Below are 21,299 nucleotides of genomic sequence, written 5' to 3'. Positions count from 1 at the left end.
GTGAGCGTTGTGTGTTGGCGTTTATAGAGGCATATTATACATATTATACATATTTCGTATCCTACATTTTTCTGCTGGAATCTGCTGTCTAGGATGACTCAAGACCAGGACTGACCAAAATCCCAGTCCAAGAGTCCAAAATCGAACTTCTGGAATTGGAGGCTGTCAACTGACATGTCGTCAAGCGGAAGCGATCCGTCGGCATAGTGTTGTGGCATGAGATGAGATCCCACGTTATTTGTGGTTTCCTGCATGGAAGGTGTTGAGAGCTAGAATATGTTAGCATGTAAACAGACTTGTACTATTGACCGAAATTTAATTTATAAGAATGTCCCAAGAATCATGCTTACCATCTGACTATTCGGGGTGTGAGCGTTCGACGGGTGAGGGCTGTAATCCCACGAAACGCGAGCGTCAGGGACAGCTTTTCGACAGGCAAGAAGAACGCGCTCTATTCCTTGAATCATAAGCCTTCTTTGACCTTCTGATGTTCCGTCCGATCTGACAGAATGAAGAACAATCGAAAGGGGTAGAATGACTTTGAGATCGCTTCCAAACTCTCCAATTCTCTGCAGGTAACCATTCAACGTGTTTTCAACTATTCTTGTCAGACTATGTTTAGTCCATGGCGTAGATTCATCATGAATGCTCGACTGTTCTCGACCGGGAGTTCTGAATGAACGTATCTCGTAGCATAGAAGCAGCGCAGCTTGGTTAATATCGTTCTTACACAGGATGTGAAACACGTTTAGATAGTTCTTCGACTTTATAGTGTCAAGATCAGCAACGGCCGGATCCAAAGCATCTAGGTGAGAAAGAATCGCAACACATCCTCTGAGATTTCCTTTTCGTGTTTCCAGGAAGTTCGATCCCTGTTCACTCAAAGTGACTGTTCTGTACAGCGCTAGAGAATATCTTCTAATGAAAACGTCGAGAAGGATATTGGAGAAGAGTGTATGCCGAGGTTTTGTACGTGGCGGTAAAGTACCTTGCAGCGCTTGATGATTTTGTTCAAGTGATTTGGCTCTCGAAAGGATATCTTCTGCATCGTTGTCAATGTCGATGTTTCTGGCAAGGATATTTGCTGTATCAAGTCGTTCGTTTAGGGACGATGCAAGAATGATCTGTGGCAAGGCGTCTGTCCAAATAGATTGTGGTTGAGGATTCGGGTATTCTATCATACCTTCCGTCAGATCCTCGTCATCGATGTTCAGCAACGGCTTCAAGCTAAAATCGGTCGATTGAATTGCAGGAGGCAATCCGATAGCAAGCGAGAACTGCAAATCTAGTTCAACAATTGTTTGCCAAATCTTTCTTCGCTGCTCTTTCTCGAAGAGTGACATCCCTACAATGCTTTCCGGATCTCGGTGAAGGCCCATGACCATACCGACGCGGACGAGACTTCCAGAATCCTTCCACAGCTGTGGAAGCGGCTTCATTTTGTACATATTTGCAATGAGTAAGAGTGTTTCGACTCGAATGACAGGTAGGGTAATCCGCTGCTTTCCCTTTAAGCCCTCAAGCCAGCACTTGACTAGCTCAAGATACTGAGATATTAAAGCTTCGGGAAGCTGCTGCACTCCTGCCTCGCTCGTATCGCTCAAACGAGAAGAAATCGTCAACGTGGCCAGTAGCTGAGCAAGAGTAGCCTCGGAAATATGAGCTGGCCTCCTTGAAGTTGGATTTTGGCGCATAATCGTGATTTCCCAGCAAACTTTCGTGTACTCGGGAATATGGACTACCCTCAAAACGTTTTCTAGGTTGGATGTGTATTTCCTGGCCAACGAATTGATAGTTGAGTTATCTGGCAATGCTTGCAGCATTTGTGAGAACATTGCTTCGCTAAGAGAATACTGGCCGACAGATCTGATCTTAGGGTTCAGAATACTGTGGTATTTTGAGATTTCGGTCATTGTAGCAGCCACTTCACTATCGCGGAAACTAGCATACAAGAAACTTTTCTCATCTGCGAACTGCTAACAATTAGCTGTTGTCGACAGGTATCAAATACTTGCTAGATATGGATAGATTTATTATTCATCTGGTTTGGAATGATGCAGTACTAGCATGGTTGAAGGGCATTTCATGTTTCGTATGATAGTCTTTTCACCCCCGCGGATTTCCTTTCCGTTCTTGAGATGATGGATATAGAACTTACATGGTCAAGTAAAGCCCTTTGATTCCCAAGTCCAACATACTTCGATCTTGAGCCTTGAATATAGACCTTTCCAGAGGGCGCTGGCGATTTTCTCTCACCAGCTACCGTCCTTTCTCGAACGGCCAGTGGATCTTGGGTCAGGTGTTCATTGCTTCTGACCTGTGAAGGAATGACTTGTTCCCCATTTCCCCAACTGGCAAGGTTAGAAACCTCTACTCTAGGTCTCTTGACCATTCGTTCGCCGTTCTCAGCCCCTTCTCCGGCGGGCGTACCGGGTCCAAAGGCATAGGTGCAGAGAGCTTCTCGGCCCAGTTTCTTGCATTGCATACACGGCTGAGTACGGTCGCATTTGAGCTTCTTCCGACGACACTCGAGGCATGATTTGGTGGGGCGAGCGCGCTTCGATTTGGATTCTGCTGTTTTTGGCGATGTTGCCGGAGGTGATGACATTTTGAGAAGGAGACGGGAGGATGGAGTTAAGGCTGCTCAAGGGCTGATCACGACAGGCAACTCCGATCTGTTCGCATTTGACGCTTCCGGCCCCACAATTGTATGTAATTGTTGCAAAGGAATTGCAATTGTAATGGGAGGTATTGGGATAAGTTCGAGAACCTTTTTTACTCTCATTTCTTTCCTCAGAGGCATGATGCGGCGCATGGCCGGAGCTCCGAGTCGGGTTTAGGCAAGTCGGCGCCGACCTCGATGCCCGAAAGAACATGACTTACGCTTCACATTCGAAGCTATTCGATCTTTGACATCCGCTCTTGAAATGGAACTTCTAACAGAATAGTAGAAAATTGCCCATCTTAAACCATACTCTGAAATGCATTTTTATAGGTACTCTTAACAGCCGGAGGTGGAGGGAGATAGATAGGAGCCCAATCCGGACCTCATTTAGGTCAAATAGTCTTTTCCAAAGAAATCAATGAAAAGCGCTATCTTTTACTTTTACTTCAGCGCAAATGTAGAGTCCGAAGTCAAACGTAAGAGCAAATATCTTGCAAATTTCGACGGGTGATAACTCACTCCCTGCGAATAACACATGATATCACGTGCACTTAGCTCAGGCATCTCTTTTGTGGCCTGAGATGGGAGGTCTGTCTGGTTTGAGCATCACTCAACGACGGTCTTTCCACCGCAACAACTTCACGAATACCAAACGACGTTCACCAGTGGTGCAACGCATCGATATGGTATCTGAGCTTCAACCAGGTCAAGCACTCGTTGTCAGCATGGAGTTGGTGTGACAATAGTCTGTCCTGGACATTGTTGCACCTCCAGAGTCCTACCTGCAATGGGCCTCATAGTATGTATACCCCCACCCAGTCTCTCTCTTGTTCACCCTCTTTTCGCTGAGAAGATCAGGTTCATGCGAGCATCTTTCAAATCACTTCATCTATTCTGATTCAGCATTCTCGTCACGTTGTCCTTCATTTTCCTCTGTAACGCTCTCTCCTCTGATGCACCTGCCACCACATCTCTCGCTTCCGCTTCCCGTTACGTTTTTACTAGCGCCAATGGGATTGATCTTGTAAGTTCTCTCCCCCAACCACGCGCTTTCCACCAAAACATCAACACATCAAACCCGAGTTCATCTATTTTCGACCAACGGACCTCAAATCAAACCACATATTCTACATTCGATATTTTCAACAATGGCCGGTGGTAAAGGAAAATCTTCAGGCGGCAAGTCCTCGGGAGGTAAGGTCGGCGCAGATGGAAGCAAGAAGCAGCAATCTCACTCTAGCAAGGCTGGACTTCAGGTTAGTAATGCGCAACTCGAGCACTTGGTTTGGAAGTCTTCTGCGATGGTATCTTGAAAGGATGAGGTTATCGTCGATTCCGAAGCGCGAGCTATTAGGACCCCGCCATGTCGCGTCATTCATGTCAACAACTACCTCAAACCGGTCAAACACCTCGAGAATGCGATTAGAAGTCGACATGGCTATGTGATTACGCCTGCGGACGCTCTCGTTACTCTATTCGTATTGGTGATGATGTTCGCGACGCGACTGGGTCTCACATGCATGCGCAAGCTACATCGACTCGAAAACGAAAATCCTTTCAAAATATCTCGCGCACTCGAAACGTCCCATAAATGCATTCACAACAGGCGGCTATACACGCCATCTACAAACGCTAATTTGGTATATGTCTAGTTCCCTTGCGGTCGTGTCAAGCGTTTCTTGAAGAACAACACCCAAAACAAGATGCGCGTAGGAGCAAAGGCAGCCGTATACGTAACAGCAGTTCTCGAGTACCTCACAGCTGAAGTGCTCGAACTCGCAGGAGTAAGACTACCCATATCTGCCTAATCTGCGCCATGCTAACATATGACTCCCAGAACGCTGCCAAGGATCTCAAAGTCAAACGTATCACACCCCGCCACCTACAACTCGCCATTCGCGGTGACGAAGAACTCGATACCCTTATCCGCGCAACGATCGCCTTCGGAGGTGTCCTACCACATATCAACCGAGCGCTGCTGTTGAAGGTTGAGCAGAAGAAGAAAAACAAGGCTATCGAGGCCTAAATATCTTCACTCACGACGAGTATCTTGGTCTAGTTTTGGTTTTCTTTGTTTTTTTCTGGGTTGGGTACAGAAGCAGGAGGTGTATGGGAATTATTATTGCGCTGTTTTTTTTTTTGACAGTGAATGGTTATGAGATGAAAGCAGATGGTATGAATACATCTCAATGGGCGTTTCTCTCTGGTCCCCCGAATGATGGTAGAGTGGCAGGAAATGGAATGTGGCGGTTGTACTATTACAAGTTGATGGATTGTCGCGCTACTCAGAGGTGTCGTTTTGGTCACATTTTCCACTCTAATGCTGATCAAGTTTCTGACCAGGGCCCGAAATCTTATTACACCAGTGACTTTTGTGATTTGGTACCTTTTTCCATGTAAACGTCGTGTTATTGTGTCATTCCATCTCGCTACTTTCTGTAAAGCCAAGGATAGCGGATGGGTGGCCTCAGTCCCATAACGACTACTGCCTAGCTCACCTCACGTCGATGGCCAATTTCAGTGTACCTACTTTTGAAGATGTGAAATGTCTCCTAATCACACTATCTGAGGACTACTATCTCTATCTCTATCTCTCCCTCCTCAGTTCCTAAATGTAGTTTCATCTATCCATGTCTCTTTCAAAACAAATACGTCGAAAGCACAGCCCGCTTGGGGTTTCGTGGTAAATCGTGCAGTGATATGAGGATTTTCATGCACAGTAAAAAGTAAAATGGTAGGAGTCTATGAGATATCATGGCTGGTTTTTGGTGATTCGTGGTGGAAGCTTTGGGGATTGAGTTGTAGATTAGAGTATGTCTGTGTAATGATGTCTTGCTTTCCTCTGAAATAGACTTAATGTATTAGGGAGTCACAACACCAGCGAGAAACGGTTCCTGTATCAGAGTTTGAATGATATTCCAGGAGATGGAAAAGACATCTTGATTCTTGGTATGGAATAAGGCTATTAGTACATAAATATTTGCCAGGCTCGAAAGCTGGTTTACTCGGGTCTGTACAGGAAATATTATATAAAGAGAGTCTTTATTAAATAGAAGGAATGTTTTAATTTGGTGTATCGACAAGGTATTTCCTGATGGTTCGAACGGACTAACCGCCGTACTACCGTCTAAATCTAATAACTAACTTCCACACTTCCTACGCAAAAACAAAACATATCTCTAATGACTTTCCCATGATCTCCAATCCCGGTGAAATCCCATGTATTCTCCAAATAATTCACCTATATCCAGGGTATGTCAGAATCTCCCTCTTCAAATGAGTAAATGATCTCCCACTCTCTAACCTGTAAATCTAGAACAGATGAGAACATATCTTCGCATGAATTTCACATTCCCCCTTAGAAACGCGACTGATGTAACAATTCCTCATTGTTGAGCACAACTAGATCAAGCAAAAATATTTGTAAATAAAACTCAATAGAATACATGTAGATGCGAAGAACAAACTACAGCTCCCTCATATCCGTCCATTCCCCCCAAAAAGTCCCTAGCATTGAAACCACCCCATTTTTTCACTTCCAACCCCCCAAAAAATCTGTCCAGTTCAAATCCAGATTACCACAAAAACACAAAAACCAAAACGCAAATATAGCAAATGTAAAAACGTATTCAATAGATGCAGCAGAAAGTTACAATAGACAAATAGAGCTACGCAAAGCAAGAAGTCCATTTCCAATCCAATATCACGGTTTCAAACCCAAGTACACGACGCAGCAATTCGTTACTTTAATCTTCTCGTTTCATTCTCGTCGTTAAATGTGTGTGTGTGGAAAACTGGATGCGGAAGTTTAGACTTGACTTGATGTGTATATATGTATATGGGCTCTAATCATATGGTTTTGCAAGAGCTGTCTGTCCAAACGGGAGGGGGTGATGGTTGCACCCTATAATTAGTCGTCGTATCAAGCTTCTTCCAGATCCAATCCCCGGGCCTAGCGCAATTGCCTCCTCTTTCTGTATGATGTATTCCAATGAATTCAGATCTCCTCGAGTATCCTGTATACCCCAAGCCTTGTAGGTTGTGTGGTAGTTTGTAGCGTTTTTAAGGGAGAGGGTCATGGCAGCGTAAGTCGTGATGGTTGCCCAATCGCTGTAATGGTATGATTTCACAAATGGTATCCTAGTCGTTCAAACTTCATGCGATTTTTTTGCGATCATTTCATAGCCGAGTCGGACTTAGGGATATTAAGACTCGGCTTGTATTGCTTTTGTTGAGAATCGAAGTCCAGAAGAAAGCAAATTCGTCCATTCGTCCGGGATATAATTTCCCGTATGCAGTGCGCAGTAAAAGCGCAAATATATATGTACTAACGCCGGTATAATGAGAGATAGCGGGGGTCCATCGACAATCGAGCAGGTGGCCGAGAGGAGAGACGTTGTAAAGTAAACTAAGCAAAACATGCGTGAGGAAGCAAAAGGTAGGACGGCGGTAGATCAAGGCATGATATGTTGTGATGACTGGTATAGCGAGCTAGAGATCTGGGATGGGTAGCGATGGCTTAAGCGGTAGAGGTGGCGATGACTCGAGTGCTAATCGCGGTGGTGTACCAGAAGGCTGGTCACTTTGGTGTTCTGCTTCGGGTAAGGAAGATAGGATTGCTCAATGGTATCGACCGTTAGCGTTTCGATCGGAGGAATCTTGTACTCTGTTATCATCCCAGTCTCTTTCGATACTGTTCAGGTCAAGCTCACCACTTCCTTGATTTCGATGTCCATTTTGACGAGGTCTAGCAAATCCAGAACCCCACTCACTGACTGGACCACGAGGTTGTCGTTCTGGAACTGCCGAAGTACCGTTTCGCGAACTGTCATCGTAGGTATTCCCATTAACCGGGCGGTGGCTTCCAATTGGGCCGGCGTTGGAAGGATGATTGTCCCTCTCCTGGCCAATCCGTCCATTCGCTCTGACGGCAGGACGATCAAATCCAATGGTCATGCTGTTCAACCCATTAACGAGGAAGCTTTCGTTGCGATCATTCATCTGGCCTCCAGCCGAGGTTGGTGTCAGGTTTGGTGTTCCCGATGCTGCAGAGGAGTGGCCGTAGTCAGTATATCGAGCGATATTTTGAGAAGGGTTGGTCGGATAACTGGCAACAGACTGAGCGGGTGAGGGTGTATACGAACGTAAATCAGCGAATGATTTCGCAGCTCGGAGGTTGTGAGCCGCGCTAAGTCCTAAGCCTGGAGAGGCAGGAATGTCCAAAAGTCCAGATCCCTGGCGGCCTAGAGTGTGGGGATAGTATCCGGCCTCGTTTTCTCGTCTCTCAGCAAAGTCAATGGTAGCAGCTCGGTTGAGCCCACGTCGCTCGTTGTTGTAAAATGTTTGAGGAATAGACGGAACAGCAGGGCTGATGGTGCTTTGACGGGTTTTGAAGATTTGAACACATCGGCTATCACCAGCACCCTCGGATCGATGCTCTAAACCCATGTTGTGTGCGAGAGTATGAATGATCTTTCTATCGTGGGGGGAAACGGTACTTGGGAAAACTAGAATCTCGCGGTTTGAATCAGTCTTGAAGACAGTAAGTTCGGTGAAATAGCCCAGTGTTGAAGGATCATTCATGTCAACCCCAGCGATGCTGCCTGTTGGCCCTGAGCTGCTTGCGTGATAATCGCCGCCTTTCCCACGAAGTTGGACTGGGGATGGCGAGGCAGGAATATGGCTCGAGTGCAGCGAGTTCATAGACGTCTGAGAATGAAGAGGTGGTGCGGAGCCATTTCCAATCGGGCGATGTTGCTCCTCTAGTTGGCCACGACGCTCTCTCTTGTCGCGCTCGATTCGCTCTCTTTCATGTGCTGGTAGCATCTTCTTGTATTCAACCCTTAGCTTACGTCCCTGTAGATCCATGTGGTTCATAGCATCTATGACAGTGGATGTTTCCTCTGGGGTTGTGAAGTTCGCGAAAGCTAGCCCTCTGAAAACACCATTATCAAAGTGGTAGTTGAATGCATATGGCAAAGGAAGGTTCATCTCTGTCATCAAGGCAACAAGCGACTCTTTCTTGACGGCGAAAGGAATGTTCTTGATGACGATAGCAGTTGGAATGAGCTCATCGTGGTCAGGAGGAGTAGAAATTCGAGGATGATGTGACTGCATTTGCGGTTGACTGTATTGACTGTTGAGCTGGTGGCTATTGATCTGATGAAGACCGGTGTTTGGCATGGGTGGTGGCATTTGGCTAGAATCCATCCAGCTCTGTATAGATTAGTACAATAATTGAAGTGACGATTTCTTAAGATAGCTTACGGAAGGAAGATTGGTTCTGCGCGCACTCGAAGGCTTGACACGACCCGTACCGCCCATGGTGCTCAGGCCGCTGATACCGCTCATACCAGAGTTTACGTTTCCACCTCCATAATTCCATGTCTGGTTGTCATAAGCATAATTGTTGGTGTGTTGAAGTGTCGCAGGCGGAGCTCTGTCAAATCGTGGAGCGCTATCGTACCGTCCTCCTGAATGATCTTCCTGCGCGTACAATCCTTGAAGCTGTTGCGAGCCATAGTTGTCAAAGTGTCTCGAGGGTTGGCGATTCAAATTGGTATTCAAGCCGTTGTAACGAGAGGTGCCGGGAGAGCGGTTGGAGGAAAAGTCCTGATACATATCAGGGTATTGTTGAGACATCTTGGAGATCTGAGTAGATGCAAAGCTGGGGAGCTATGGTTGAGAGAGAGGATGTTTTTGTTCGGCCTGCAAGGTATGCAAGGAGCCGGCAGTGGCACGCAGTCGTTGTTCGAAAATGCCTGGTCTGCCCCGAGCTGTTTGAAGCTCCAACAGCTAGGACGACTGCAGTAGCTGCGGCAGGACAATAAGGGAGATGTGCAGTTGAGCTTCGGGTAGCTGTGGGAGGGTTTGTCGTGGGCGCGATGTTGGTTGGAGAGCTCAAAATGCCCTTTCGTGACGAGGGACGGTGGTGGTTTCGGTACTTGCCTCGCTGGGGAAACCTTTTTCTCCGTGCAGCTGGCGGACGGGTGGTACGTAGAAATCGCGACAGGTCGTTCAGTCGTAAGGGGGCGCTCGTCGTGAAATCGTGTGCGCTCGGCGGGTGCGAAGAAGCTGTCGAGATCGCGTTCGAGGTGTGAGAGTCTCGCGATGGAGATGGAAGAAGAAGGAGTCGCAGTCTGTGAGGAGGAGGACAGGAAATGGGTTTGGGTGCTGGTGGTTTTTGTGAGCAAGACTAGACAGACGTAAGGTGAAGGGAGCAGAAGCGCTAGGTCGTTTAGGGGTAGATGGAGATGCAAGTGCGGGTCCGAAAATGACCACCAGTGCAGAGCGAGCAGAGCTTGGGGCCAGGAGGTCATCGGTACGGAGTAGGGGAACGAGGACGGGAGTTGGCAAGGAACAGAAGTGCATAAATCTCACGACCACCAACGTTTGATAGAGCTGCTCGTGCTGCTGGGGAGAAAGGCTCAGCTCGTCGAGTTTAATTACATCTCATGATCGAGACTGCAGATTGTGCATGGAATTCGACATTTCGTCCATCCGGCTGCGTAGGATTTCGATCTGGACGACTCACACATAGCGCAATCATATTCTACTAACTTCTTGTCACTTCTCACAAAGGCAAATCCTCTTACGAGTATCACTTGGTGGCCACGGACATGGAGACCTAAGTTCTCGTTGGCCTGGCGCTCAGGATACCCAATGCTGCACAAAAGCTGCATACAAGTGCGAAAGCCGGGACGTTGGGCTGCAGAGCGCTGTGTTACGGTTTCTCCAGATCTCATAGCTCTCACTTGGACGATTCTTGGTTGGTACAGACAGTGCTAAAGATCGATGTACTTCCCAAGAGTTGACTTGGGACTATAACAGTGTACAAAGCAAACTCTGGGATCAGTGGGATGGCGGTCTCCAGCTAGACAAAATAGATGGCAGAACCTCCTTGCTATCCTGTAAACTTGAAATATACTTTAGTGCAGATAAGTAGCTGAAATTGGAATGTCATTTGAAATCAAGTCGGAGATATTATATCTATTTAAGAACTTGACAAAGTATCGTATATTTTGTTAATTGTTCCAAGCAAATATCGTGCTACGACTGCCACTTATCTTGTCCACCGCGAGGGCGTGGTCTCTCCAGTTCAGTCGTTTGACATACGCAAAAATGGTGTGAATTAGGGGCAAATAGCTGGTAGACCCGGCAGACTGGGTTCTCAAATTTGAGGTTGTAGTTGAATGGAGTCGGGAAAATATCAACGTCGATCATTGAATGAAGGCGCAATTATAAGAGCACCGGTGGGGTCCGACAAACAAATATCCCGAGGACAATGAAGGTATTGAACTTCCGGTCACACACTGTGGCACATATGTAACAGGCGACCGAAGAAGCTCTAGTGCATTTGAGGAAATATATCTGCGTAGAAAGCATATCGTTTACACCATGTACTGTAGTTCTATGTACCTGTACATTGCTATTAGGAATTGGTATCCTTCGCTTGTCGCAGGCCATCCGACCATTTAGGGGCAGATGCTTGTTCGAACAGTATGAGAAGTCCTTCGTTGCAAGCTCGAAGTCTCAACGTATTATCCTTGCATTGAAATTTCTGTTCGGACGGTAATATAACTTCCAAATCAGAAGCCCCAGAAGAGATACCAAGGACCTCAGTTGGCCTCCACTCGCAATACTTGCCTGTCTCGTCATTGGTAATTGTTTTCCAGTTGCCCGTTCTGACTCCTGACTCCAGACTCGTCGCTAAACATTGAGCCACACGGCTTCCAAGGGGTCATGTTCTAGTGGAGTGAGTGGCTCTACGGGCCCATCCTCTGGTGCAGCAACTGACTGCAGCATGTCCAAACAGGCGAACCATCGCATGCAGCACACGCCTATTGGTGCTCATCGAGTGTATGACAAGACGTTCCTGTAGCATCGGTTGGTCAGATACAACAAGGTCTGTCGACCTCTGGATTGACGAAGACCGGTTTCACTCTAGAGGACTCATCAAGAATACGAAGCAGAAGAAGCAGGTGAACTGGACGACAGCGACGCCAGACTTCGACCCAGATGACCTCGCTCTGCGCTTCCAAAGCTGATCGTCCCAGTGGCACCAGGCGGCAGAGACGCGCTTTCGACAAAACTACTTTCTTCTTTCGTGTTGCGGATGCAGCGGCGCGGATGTTCGAAAGAGGAGGTTGATGTCGAGGTCGGGCTCAGCAAAACCTGCAGCTAAGGGATATACTTGACCTTTATATGCTTCTTCAAACCCTCCCACCTACATCATTCCCAGTATTAATCTAATCTGCAGCGGAGCCGACAATGTCAAGAACGACGTGTCGCTTTTCGTCGTGCTTCAAGATATGCGAGGGCAAGACCCCTTGATAGTCGGTTGGTCTTATTGCAGTCTTTGCTATAATTCTTCGCTGCCTCCTATGGCTCTTTAGCATTAGGACATGCGTCGTGAAGAGAGTATTCTGGAAAAAGGAAGACAGCTCACCGCATAAAGCACTAACACTGCAGTGTTTAAGATTGAATTCGATAGTTCAAAGTGTCAAAACGCCATTCTAGAAGTAACAAACATTCCTCACATCACACGGAAGCTTACTGGTTGTACCAGCAAGGTACTTGTACTTCAACACCCGAGTCTACGGGCTTGTAAACAAAACTGTCAGATTCTGAATCCTCTAGAGAAGTCGGGGCAACGACCACAAAGTCACAGACCCTGACTCCACTTGCCATGTGGACGATGGCGCCCAACGCCAGCATCTCTTTTGCTTTTTCTCAAATGATATGACGCCAGCCAAAACAAAAACAAATCACACTAGAGACAAGCCTAGCAACGCCTCCTTCAAGTTGATTCAGTTCTGTGCGGCCGCTTTGCAACAAGCGTTCTTCTCCCAAATTTAGGGCATATCTAGCAACTCGGGTCGCGCCGCGTTCTTCTTCTGGAGATCAGACGACTGGCACAGGGTTTGCGGCTGTAAATTCCGAGGCGTTGAGGAAATGAGCACAGGTCAAGAGGCGGGGAGGGGATCGAGATCAGTTGGGTTGAGATGCACGCAATGATAATAAAAAGCTGATATTACCATGGTCAATGATATTCCTGCCGCATTTTCAATATCAGTCGGCAAGGTCTTTGAGACCGCGTCAAAGTTCATTTCTTTTCTCGCTCTCTGCTTCTTTTCCAAACTCCACATTCAATTTCCATGGACTTCTCCAAACGACGACTTGGTTCGGAGATCATCATGCACCACCCCTCCAACGTTCACTTCAATTGAAACACCCACGTGAACGCCGCTCAAGAGAAAGGGGTACTTCGAAGCGCGATCCGGAGCGCTCTAAACGGCCTCGGGACTTGTTCCGGCCATATACCGACCACCTACCGGAAGCCTTCCACAGATCATTAATTTCAGCCCAAGCAGACCTCAAGGCTCATGGAGTCAAAAGAGTAAGATCAAGGAAGATTAAAGTACGGGAGACGTCAGATGTCTCTGATCTAATTCTCCATGCCTGGAACGGTTACATGGCTAATAAATGCCTTTAGAAGGACTCGAATTTGTTACAATGCCACGAAGTTAATTCATTGGTCAAGTCTGTGCACGCTACCGGTTTCTCTGATTCTGGGCCTTATCAACGGCTTCATTCCGCATTAGGACATTATCGCAACAATCGCTCTACATACACGCATGTTAGCATCCGGATTTCAGTATTCTAAATGAATCCTACCTCTGCCTACTGTTGTTCCAGCAATAAGCTTCAACCGTTACATCAAACTCAACGCCCAACTACCGCATGATGATCTGCAGACTGTTACCACAGGAACTAATGAAAAGCTCAAAGTTTAAAGTCTAAGTGCACTTCCGACATGGTTCAATCCCTACAAACAAAGTCGCACAATACAGCACGACATCTTCCCAATAATGTCAGATTCCTTCCAACCCTTCAGCTTCCCTCAGAGTTACACGAACCATCTTCTCCTCAAGTTTGCCTTTCCTCCCTCGTCGCAGCGTTCCGATTCGCTCACGCACGATCATCCTTCATGCCGTGGCCGCAGAAGGACGACCTGCTTCTCTCCTCTCCCTCTCGAACCACCCAGATTACCTCGTTTCCAAACGGGCATCAGCGTCACATCAGCGACATCCCACTCTTTCCGAGATCCTGGTCATTCCGTGGGGTGTTGGGTCAATATTGGTCATGTGATGCGTCTGACACTTTTGGACTGATAACCTGTGATAGGGGGTTGATTTGGTGGTCTATGACGATTGCATGGGCGGGTTCTTTTGGAGATGTTAGTATATGAGTACCCACTTGAGTGATTTTGGAAATTAGATGAAGACTCCTTGGAGATTGCTAACTCGAAAGACGTGACAAAAAGTGTCGTTGCACATCACATGATGCCTGTCATCTTTCGCAGAGGACAAAATAAGTGCAGAACCTCCTGAATACTCTATGGTATGAGTTATCTTCCCCATTATGGTGAGGCACTCTCGGGTTAGAAGTCTAGTGCCTCTAATTACGGGGTCTTGAGAGCGAACATTTCACCTAGTAGCGTTGATATGGGTTGATAGGATTATTCTCCTACGTTATCCTGAGACTTTCGCTACACAAAGTACCTCACCACCATAGTCAGTTATAATCAAAATTAGGTAACTACTTTCAGTTATTGATTTCGGCAAAATGGCAAACTCACCCTTTCTTATCTTCACTTGGCCCAGAAAGCCGATCGTCCCTTGATGAACAATACATGTACATCTTTATCACTTTCTGAAATTGATCTAATATTCTGTCTATCACAGCCGTACCTTTAAAAACATATTAGGAGAGAAACCAACTATCTGGCTTACTTGTCTTACATCAAGGTCTGAACGAGATAAGTTAATCTGACACAAATGTCGAGTCCTAATCAATCGTCCAATGTGGTTGCACAGCTGGATGAATTCAGCTGATCTTTAGTTGAATCGAGATTCTCTCGGTTACTTCGTCGATACCGAACCATCGAAGTTGTCTGTCCTCTCTCGCTGAATGATGAAACGTTCTCCTGGAAAGTTTAAGCTTATTTAACTCATAACGCTTTAATTTGCACATTCCGTGAATATACAGTAGCTTAAGTGCTCGCTTATGCTACTTTTTAATATCTTTCTAAGTCCATTCTTCTTCTTTTAGGCTGTTTGTGTACTTGTCGAGAGATAGAAATCAACTATTTATAGCTTTCTTAATATGTCCCAAAAAGGATGTTTTCTGTAAAGGATCATTCTCTTAACACAGGTACATCCTGTCATTCGAACTATTCTATTCCTCACATCACTCCCGTATCTAATAATTAATTTAAGAGAACAACCAACGATGCCGATCATAGACTATTAAGCCACTCCACTCACTACTCGACGATATGTATATCACAGCTCTATTAGTGTTATTTATATGTCTCGGCTTCAGCGTTACACATCCCTCCTCGCACAAGACCACCATTGAACAGCGACAAGTTCCCGACGCCGAGCCATCGCCAGCGCCTGTTGTCTTCATGGATGAGCCTGATATCCAAAACTTGAACTACATCGATCCATCGAGTGGTCTACCATTTCCTCCGTTGAAGTATGTGTTCCCAAGCACATACCTAGACCCAGAATGTACAGGTGCAGAGGAATTAATCCTTAAACACGCATGGAGAGTTGCAAGGGACATAGTAGCGGCACAGACTACAACCTTTAGGGACTACAACTACGACTTTCCGCATTCTTGTTGGCTAGGGGATGACTGGAACTCAGCAGGTGATCATTCAAAGTATATTGCCGACAGCTTTAAGCTGATACAAAGACTATTCGGTGGATTAATGAAAGATAAAAATATTATCGTCTGGCGTTGCTCGGAATCTTCAAACCCTAGCCTAATATGCAGAACGGGAATAGACGGAACGCAACTTGAAACTACTGCTACGACCAAATATCATGTTGGACGTCAGGGACGCGGTTATTGGGTACAAACGACCTTATTTTGTCCGAGATTTTTTCAATATGAGACATTAAAACAGCAAGTTGAAAGGTATAAAGACGAGAAGGAGGGTCAATTGAGAATTGCCAACTTTGAGTATAGGACCGCTAAGACGATGCTGCACGAGACATGGCACTACGGTGTAGTTTCCGATGCAATTGACTATGTATATGGGTCACAGGCATGCTATAAATTGGCTAGATCAAATGGAGCGCAGATAACGTCTCTAAATGCAGACTCGTTGGCTTACGATGGGTTAGCGATATATCTCCACCGAAAATTCAAATCCATACACCCGCCAACCACCGAGGAGCATTTGGAAGCTCTCAGAGCACAGAACCCACTAAGTGTGTGATAGTTGGGCAAGATCAAGAAATATGGGACATAGCAGTGGTCGGTTATTCGTACATTCGGTTAAGAGAGATTAGGAATTGACAGTTGTTAATATGTCCCAAATAGGATACTCTATATGCCGACAAATATACGGTTTAAAAACGTCTTCTCGAGCACATGATAGGTGAATTACACGACATTAGTTCTTGGTCAAGCCAATCGTGTCCACTGCGACATATATTGTCCACCACGACATACCCTTCTCAGCTCAAGAACAAACATCACAAAGAGGTTGCGGAATAAGTATACCCATGCTTTTTTAATAGCATTAATTCTCTGCTCACATTTCTGCACACGATTCGCGTATCGATCTGGCAGCGTGACAGTGCCTCCTCCATCATTTCGATACGACACACGAAAGCCACACGTATCTTTTAGCTTTGGAGCACGCAGAGCAGGAAATGAAAGATGGAAGAAATGAGCCTGACAGATCGTTGTGTTTGTTTATTGCTTGCTCAGCTTTTCTGCTACTAACTCGGCTGGTTGCTTCGTGCAATTAGAATAGTAAACCCGGTTTTTGACGAGTGAGATTGACGCTGATGGCTGTTCACAAAATATGTTGCTGCTACTGATCGGCCTTGTAAATATGTTAACAAGGTACGTGTTTGAAGTGATGAACTAGTAGATCTAGAGGATTAACACGTTCATCGTCAATCTCCCTGCAAATCCTTTACTCCCATGTGATATGGTCTATGTCTACTATGTGATGTACAAGAAAGAAAAATCTTCAGAAAGTGCAAAGTAAAGAAAGCATGATCATATCTCATTTATGATAAAGTTTGTTCTACAATCTTCGCTAATAGATTGTTCTTGAATCTGGCCACTGCTTTCTCCGATGTCTGCAGGGATGAAAACACTGGAAAGATTTCTTCCAGACTTCCGGATTCTATGTAAGGAGGTGGTGTGCGAGCACTGGGTTTTTGCGTCAGAAAGCGGTTAGATGTGCCATTAAAAAAGCAATGTCTTCTTGGGACAAATGGGTTCCAAATTATATGCAAGAACATCGATTTGTTTTAGTATTGAAGTTATGGGCGGTCTTGGACTGTCTGAGCTAAAAGATATAAGTATTCTCACTATAGGACGATAATTCATGCAAATTACGGTACTCCTGGGCAAAGAATCAAAGATAGCGATGTATGAAACCACGACCATCCGATTTTGACATAATTGGATAGAATTTAATTGATATTATTGGTACCATCGAACTTCGGCATAATTTGTCCGCCCTTATTTACCCAAGAATTCCTCGAAGCCGCTCTCACATCTCATTCATCTCTCACAACCCCTTTCCCCTCCCCTCTCCCAAAACACCTCTCCAAAACCTCAACCAACACATCCCTAACCCTCATCCAATCCTCGTCTTCTTCCCCTGCAAACCTAACCATCTCCCCATGCCTCTTCCCTAACCTCACCACATTCTCCTGCGTCAATTCCCCTTCCCCCTCCCCCCCCTCCAAGAAAAACCTCACAAACCACCCCCTCTCCCGAAACAACTCCCGATATCTGACCTCGCTGCTTCCTAACCACACAACCTCCGCCCGCAGTTTCCGCATCTCGGCACTCATCCCCGCCTCCTCACTCGCCAGCGCGAGGTTAGTCCATCCGCCCCCCGCCTTATCCACCCCAAAGAACAAGATCGCTTTCGTGGCGACCCGGATATCGTTTACGCCTTCGGCACCATCGAGACTGAGGAGCCCGTGGAGCAGGGGTCCGCCGAAGGAGTGCGCGATCCAGAGGATGGGGCGGGAGGGGTCGGGACGGAGGGAGACCAGGGTGGAGAGGAAGGAGGAGGCGATGAAGGAGGTTCCAAGGGAGGCTTCGGCGGTTTTGGTGTAGGAGAAGGAGAGGATGCGCGGGTGGTGGCCGGTGCTGGTTGTGAGGGCTGGGAGGAGGGTGGTGAGCCAGTTGTTTTGGGTGGTGGGGTGGGTGAAGGTTTCAGTGTAGTGGCCGTTGTGGCCGTGGATGGCGATTATGCTGTGGTTGTTAGTGTGTGTTGTGGGGGCTTGAAGGGGGAGGTATGTACTCGATATCTGGGTGCGGGTCTGAGTATAGGGTGTGGATTTCTAGACTGTTGGGTTTTGAGGGTTTGGTTGGTGGGTGGTTTGGTTCTGAGGGTTTTGAGGGTTGTAGTTTTGAGGTGAGTTTGTTCTTTAATTTTTTCATGTTTTATGTGGGATTGAGCGGGAGTGAGTGGGTAGTTGGAGGGGGGATGTGAGTGTATATTCGCTTTTGAATGGGATGTTGTGAGGATGAGCAAGGGTGGGACTGAGCGGCTTATGCATTGCTGCCTTGCTTAGCCGCAAACAACCTACTTATCGACGATCTTATTCAATATCTGGAATCTTATTTCTTATCGTTTTTTGTAGACATACTGAAATTTGTAGGTATATGTGGTTTCGTGGATCAGCAGATCAGAAACCAAATGTTGAGAATTTATGATATCTTTTGAGGCAGGAGTGCTGTAAGCGAGATGTAGGATAGTCAAGACCGATAAATATTTACCTTTCTATTCTCAATGAGTGGAAGTAGACTAAATTATTATTAGGATTACTCAGTAATACTGGTATTCCCTTGTAAGATACATCAGATTCGCTTGTCCCACACAATCTAAAACATGTTGCTCAACCCGAATAACAATATTTCATACTTCAATTGTACCACGATGCAGAGAAAATATACAGCCAAACCTCAAAAATAACTATCTGCCTCATCACCAAATCTCTCCTCTCCCTCCTCAACTGTGAACGTCCGTAGAAACATGCTCTTAGCTCTTAGACCCTCCATCATCTCGCGATCACGAAGATCATCCAACTCTTTCGTCCTCTGCTCATCCGTCTGCTGTATGGTTCTATCACTCGGTTTAATCGTCTCCCCATCCGAGCTCCCGTCTTGACAATCAGCTACTTTTGCCGGAAACCCGAAAACCTTGATCTTCTCCACCATCTCAGGCGATTTTGGCGCCTCAACCGCTTCAATTCCAGCAAGTTGTACCCACTCACCAATCCTCTTCCGTTCAATCTCTCTAAGCCATTGTTTCTCACTCGTCTCTTCATCATCGCTAAGACCAATATCATCCCACGACTCCTCTTCCACAGGCGCAGGAATCGCTTCATTTGCATCCCATTCCGATTTGAGAGGACTACTTGGTGGACTGTCCATGCTTAGACACGCTGATGGTGTTTCTCCTAGAGCGATGGCTTCGATACTTCGTCGACGTTTGCTCCGCGTGTATTCATGGCGATGGCTTTCTTCCCCTAGGCCATCGCAGTCTCTGATTTGGACGTTTCCTGTGACGTTTTGCGTTTCAGCGGCTTTTCCCGTGGCAGTCGGACTTGCCGCCTTCTTCTTCTTGCCAAAGCTAAATGCCGAATGAAACAGAGGATGCACTTTCAACGACTTATCATCTGTAGTAGTCTCCTCGAGTTCATCGCCCGTTGCACTGTAACAGCTTGAACTATCAATTTCGTCGCTGCTACTGCTATCTTGACCCTCTTCTTCAAAGAATTCCTTGAGTTGCGCTTCGGTCTCGGCACGTAATTGCTCTTGTTCCAGCCATTGTTCGTCCACGAGAGGCACAGGCTTGTAATTATTCGTTCGGCTCATTCTTCGTCTTTCTCGAGCTTGCCATTGACGAAATCCGTGACACTCGGAAGGAAAGTTGCACTCCATCCAGCAGTCCCATTGCCTGAATACTGGCCATTGTTGGTAATTTTCTGATAATTCGGGCATTATCTGATCTGCCGGTGTTTCCTCGATCCATATGCTCTGATTTCCACTTACTGCCGGTGTGCTGCTCACATGGGCTAATCCCGTTCCTTGACGCCTAGCCTTTCCTCTTTCTTTTCTCTTTCTCGCATGCTCGCGCCGCCATATATTGAACTTGGCCCAGGCAGTGTAGTCGAATTCTACCGTACAGCCCTGTCTTCCTTTTCCTGGCATCGCGCAGAATACATGGCCATCTTCCAAGCACCGGCGGGTAACGCCGAGTGGGTAGAGACGGTAGCATTTATGACATCGCCATAGCAAAGGCCGAGGAACGTCTGGCTGGTTTGCCAGGAAGTGTGGCGAGAGGGGTGGTGAAGGTATCAGGGTTCGGAGATGGAGTCGTAGAGGTGGTGTTAATGGCGTGAGAGGGGTCTGAGGAGAGCAGGGTGATAGCGGTGCCGTGAGTGGTGAGGTGGTTGAAGGCGTCGTGGATTTTACTAGGTCGAGTCTTACAGGTCGACGAGGCATGGCGGAGTTGAAAATTTAATCTTCGACTAGCTTGAAATAAATACCGCAACTGCAAAGAAGCGAATGTCTCAGTCGTCTTCGTGTTCCAATTAGCGAGCTCTGAAGATGCAATCGTACATTCTTGGAAAGATACTAAGGAATAAAACAGTAAATAGATGAAACGTGTGACAATAATACGACTGCAAAGAAGTAATCTTGTCACTATCCGGAAAAGGTGCCCAGGACTTCGGTAGGTTTCTCTCTTTGTCTAGATGGAACTTTCCTTTCATAGGCTGATGACCACCAAAACGAACTTGAGGGCAAATAATTAGCAAATTGCAGACAGAACAAAGAAAATAAATCCTAGCCCACACGCGACAGGACCTGGCTACCAAGCCTGCTGAGCAGACTCGGGGGTATGTCATTCGGCTAGGAACCCAGGAGAGTGTGGGCTGTTGATATCAAGCTTCATCCAAACCTAATTGACAGAGCAACCATGATATTTAAACGTCAACACTACCTTACTTTCACTCCAATTGAATTTCAATGTGAAGAACACCAGCTGTATTATTTTGGTCCTCGAAGCTCAATCTGGGCTCTTGCCCTACGAAGGGAGGCGATTCTTTTCGAAACTAGCTCACAAGATCAGCGCAACTACATCATTGAACAAAGAATTGGGCAATTTTTGTTTCTGGAAAAATGGAACCAAGCCAAAGGCAGAGATACAGCCATTAGTAGTAATTTGAGATCGTTATGACGATTTCAATCAGAAAACTGATGTTAGGCAATCTTGATGTTCTCAAGCTCCATCGAGGAGGAAGTTGTTCACAGGGTCACTGCAGATATTGCTCAAATCCTTTGAACAGTATCATAGAGATCAAAAGAAGTTGTCATCAGCTCAGGAGCGAGAGGTGTATAACATCGATAAAAGTAGATCTGAATTGAAGGAGTATTGGTTGATTTTCGGAGATGTCGTTGCTCCCAACTAGGGGGTTTCAGGTAGACTTAACGCCGACGACTTAGCCCTTTTCAGATGGTTATACCGAGGTCCATCCCAAAGTCCTGCTGTGGTCTTATTCTGCTGGTCGTC

The 21,299-nt window shown here is 46.4% G+C and overlaps 6 protein-coding genes across 6 annotated transcripts; 2 read left to right on the top strand and 4 right to left on the bottom strand.

Annotated features, from left to right (window-relative positions):
* Positions 1 to 98: 98 nt before the first annotated feature.
* On the bottom strand, positions 99 to 2,608 carry GLAREA_04010 (Zn2/Cys6 DNA-binding protein; the record flags this gene model as incomplete). The annotated part of the gene is made up of 3 exons (XM_008084263.1): positions 99 to 269; positions 351 to 1,973; positions 2,159 to 2,608. 3 exons carry the CDS (start codon positions 2,606 to 2,608, stop codon positions 99 to 101), a joined length of 2,244 nt encoding a protein of 747 aa, XP_008082454.1.
* Positions 2,609 to 3,813: 1,205 nt separating this feature from the next.
* GLAREA_04009 (Histone-fold containing protein) lies at positions 3,814 to 4,691 on the top strand (the record flags this gene model as incomplete). The annotated part of the gene is made up of 3 exons (XM_008084262.1): positions 3,814 to 3,921; positions 4,318 to 4,449; positions 4,503 to 4,691. 3 exons carry the CDS (start codon positions 3,814 to 3,816, stop codon positions 4,689 to 4,691), a joined length of 429 nt encoding a protein of 142 aa, XP_008082453.1.
* A 2,594-nt stretch (positions 4,692 to 7,285) lies between these two features.
* On the bottom strand, positions 7,286 to 9,307 carry GLAREA_04008 (RNA-binding, RBD; the record flags this gene model as incomplete). Its single annotated transcript, XM_008084261.1, has 2 exons — positions 7,286 to 8,881; positions 8,933 to 9,307. The coding sequence occupies 2 exons, from the start codon at positions 9,305 to 9,307 to the stop codon at positions 7,286 to 7,288; spliced, it is 1,971 nt and encodes a 656-aa protein (XP_008082452.1).
* A 5,698-nt stretch (positions 9,308 to 15,005) lies between these two features.
* Positions 15,006 to 15,959, top strand: GLAREA_04007 (Metalloproteases (zincins), catalytic; the record flags this gene model as incomplete). Its single annotated transcript, XM_008084260.1, has 1 exon — positions 15,006 to 15,959. One exon carries the CDS (start codon positions 15,006 to 15,008, stop codon positions 15,957 to 15,959), a length of 954 nt encoding a protein of 317 aa, XP_008082451.1.
* Positions 15,960 to 17,262: 1,303 nt separating this feature from the next.
* Positions 17,263 to 18,160, bottom strand: GLAREA_04006 (uncharacterized protein; the record flags this gene model as incomplete). Its single annotated transcript, XM_008084259.1, has 2 exons — positions 17,263 to 17,971; positions 18,021 to 18,160. 2 exons carry the CDS (start codon positions 18,158 to 18,160, stop codon positions 17,263 to 17,265), a joined length of 849 nt encoding a protein of 282 aa, XP_008082450.1.
* Positions 18,161 to 18,685: 525 nt separating this feature from the next.
* GLAREA_04005 (uncharacterized protein) lies at positions 18,686 to 20,230 on the bottom strand (the record flags this gene model as incomplete). The annotated part of the gene is made up of 1 exon (XM_008084258.1): positions 18,686 to 20,230. The coding sequence occupies one exon, from the start codon at positions 20,228 to 20,230 to the stop codon at positions 18,686 to 18,688; it is 1,545 nt and encodes a 514-aa protein (XP_008082449.1).
* Positions 20,231 to 21,299: the final 1,069 nt, after the last annotated feature.

Source organism: Glarea lozoyensis (genome assembly GCF_000409485.1).
Source record: "Glarea lozoyensis ATCC 20868 chromosome Unknown GLAREA2, whole genome shotgun sequence".
Classification (NCBI taxonomy): Eukaryota; Fungi; Ascomycota; class Leotiomycetes; order Helotiales; family Helotiaceae; genus Glarea; species Glarea lozoyensis.
Note: the sequence above shows the minus strand (reverse complement) of the source record. Positions and strands in the feature narration are given on the sequence as shown.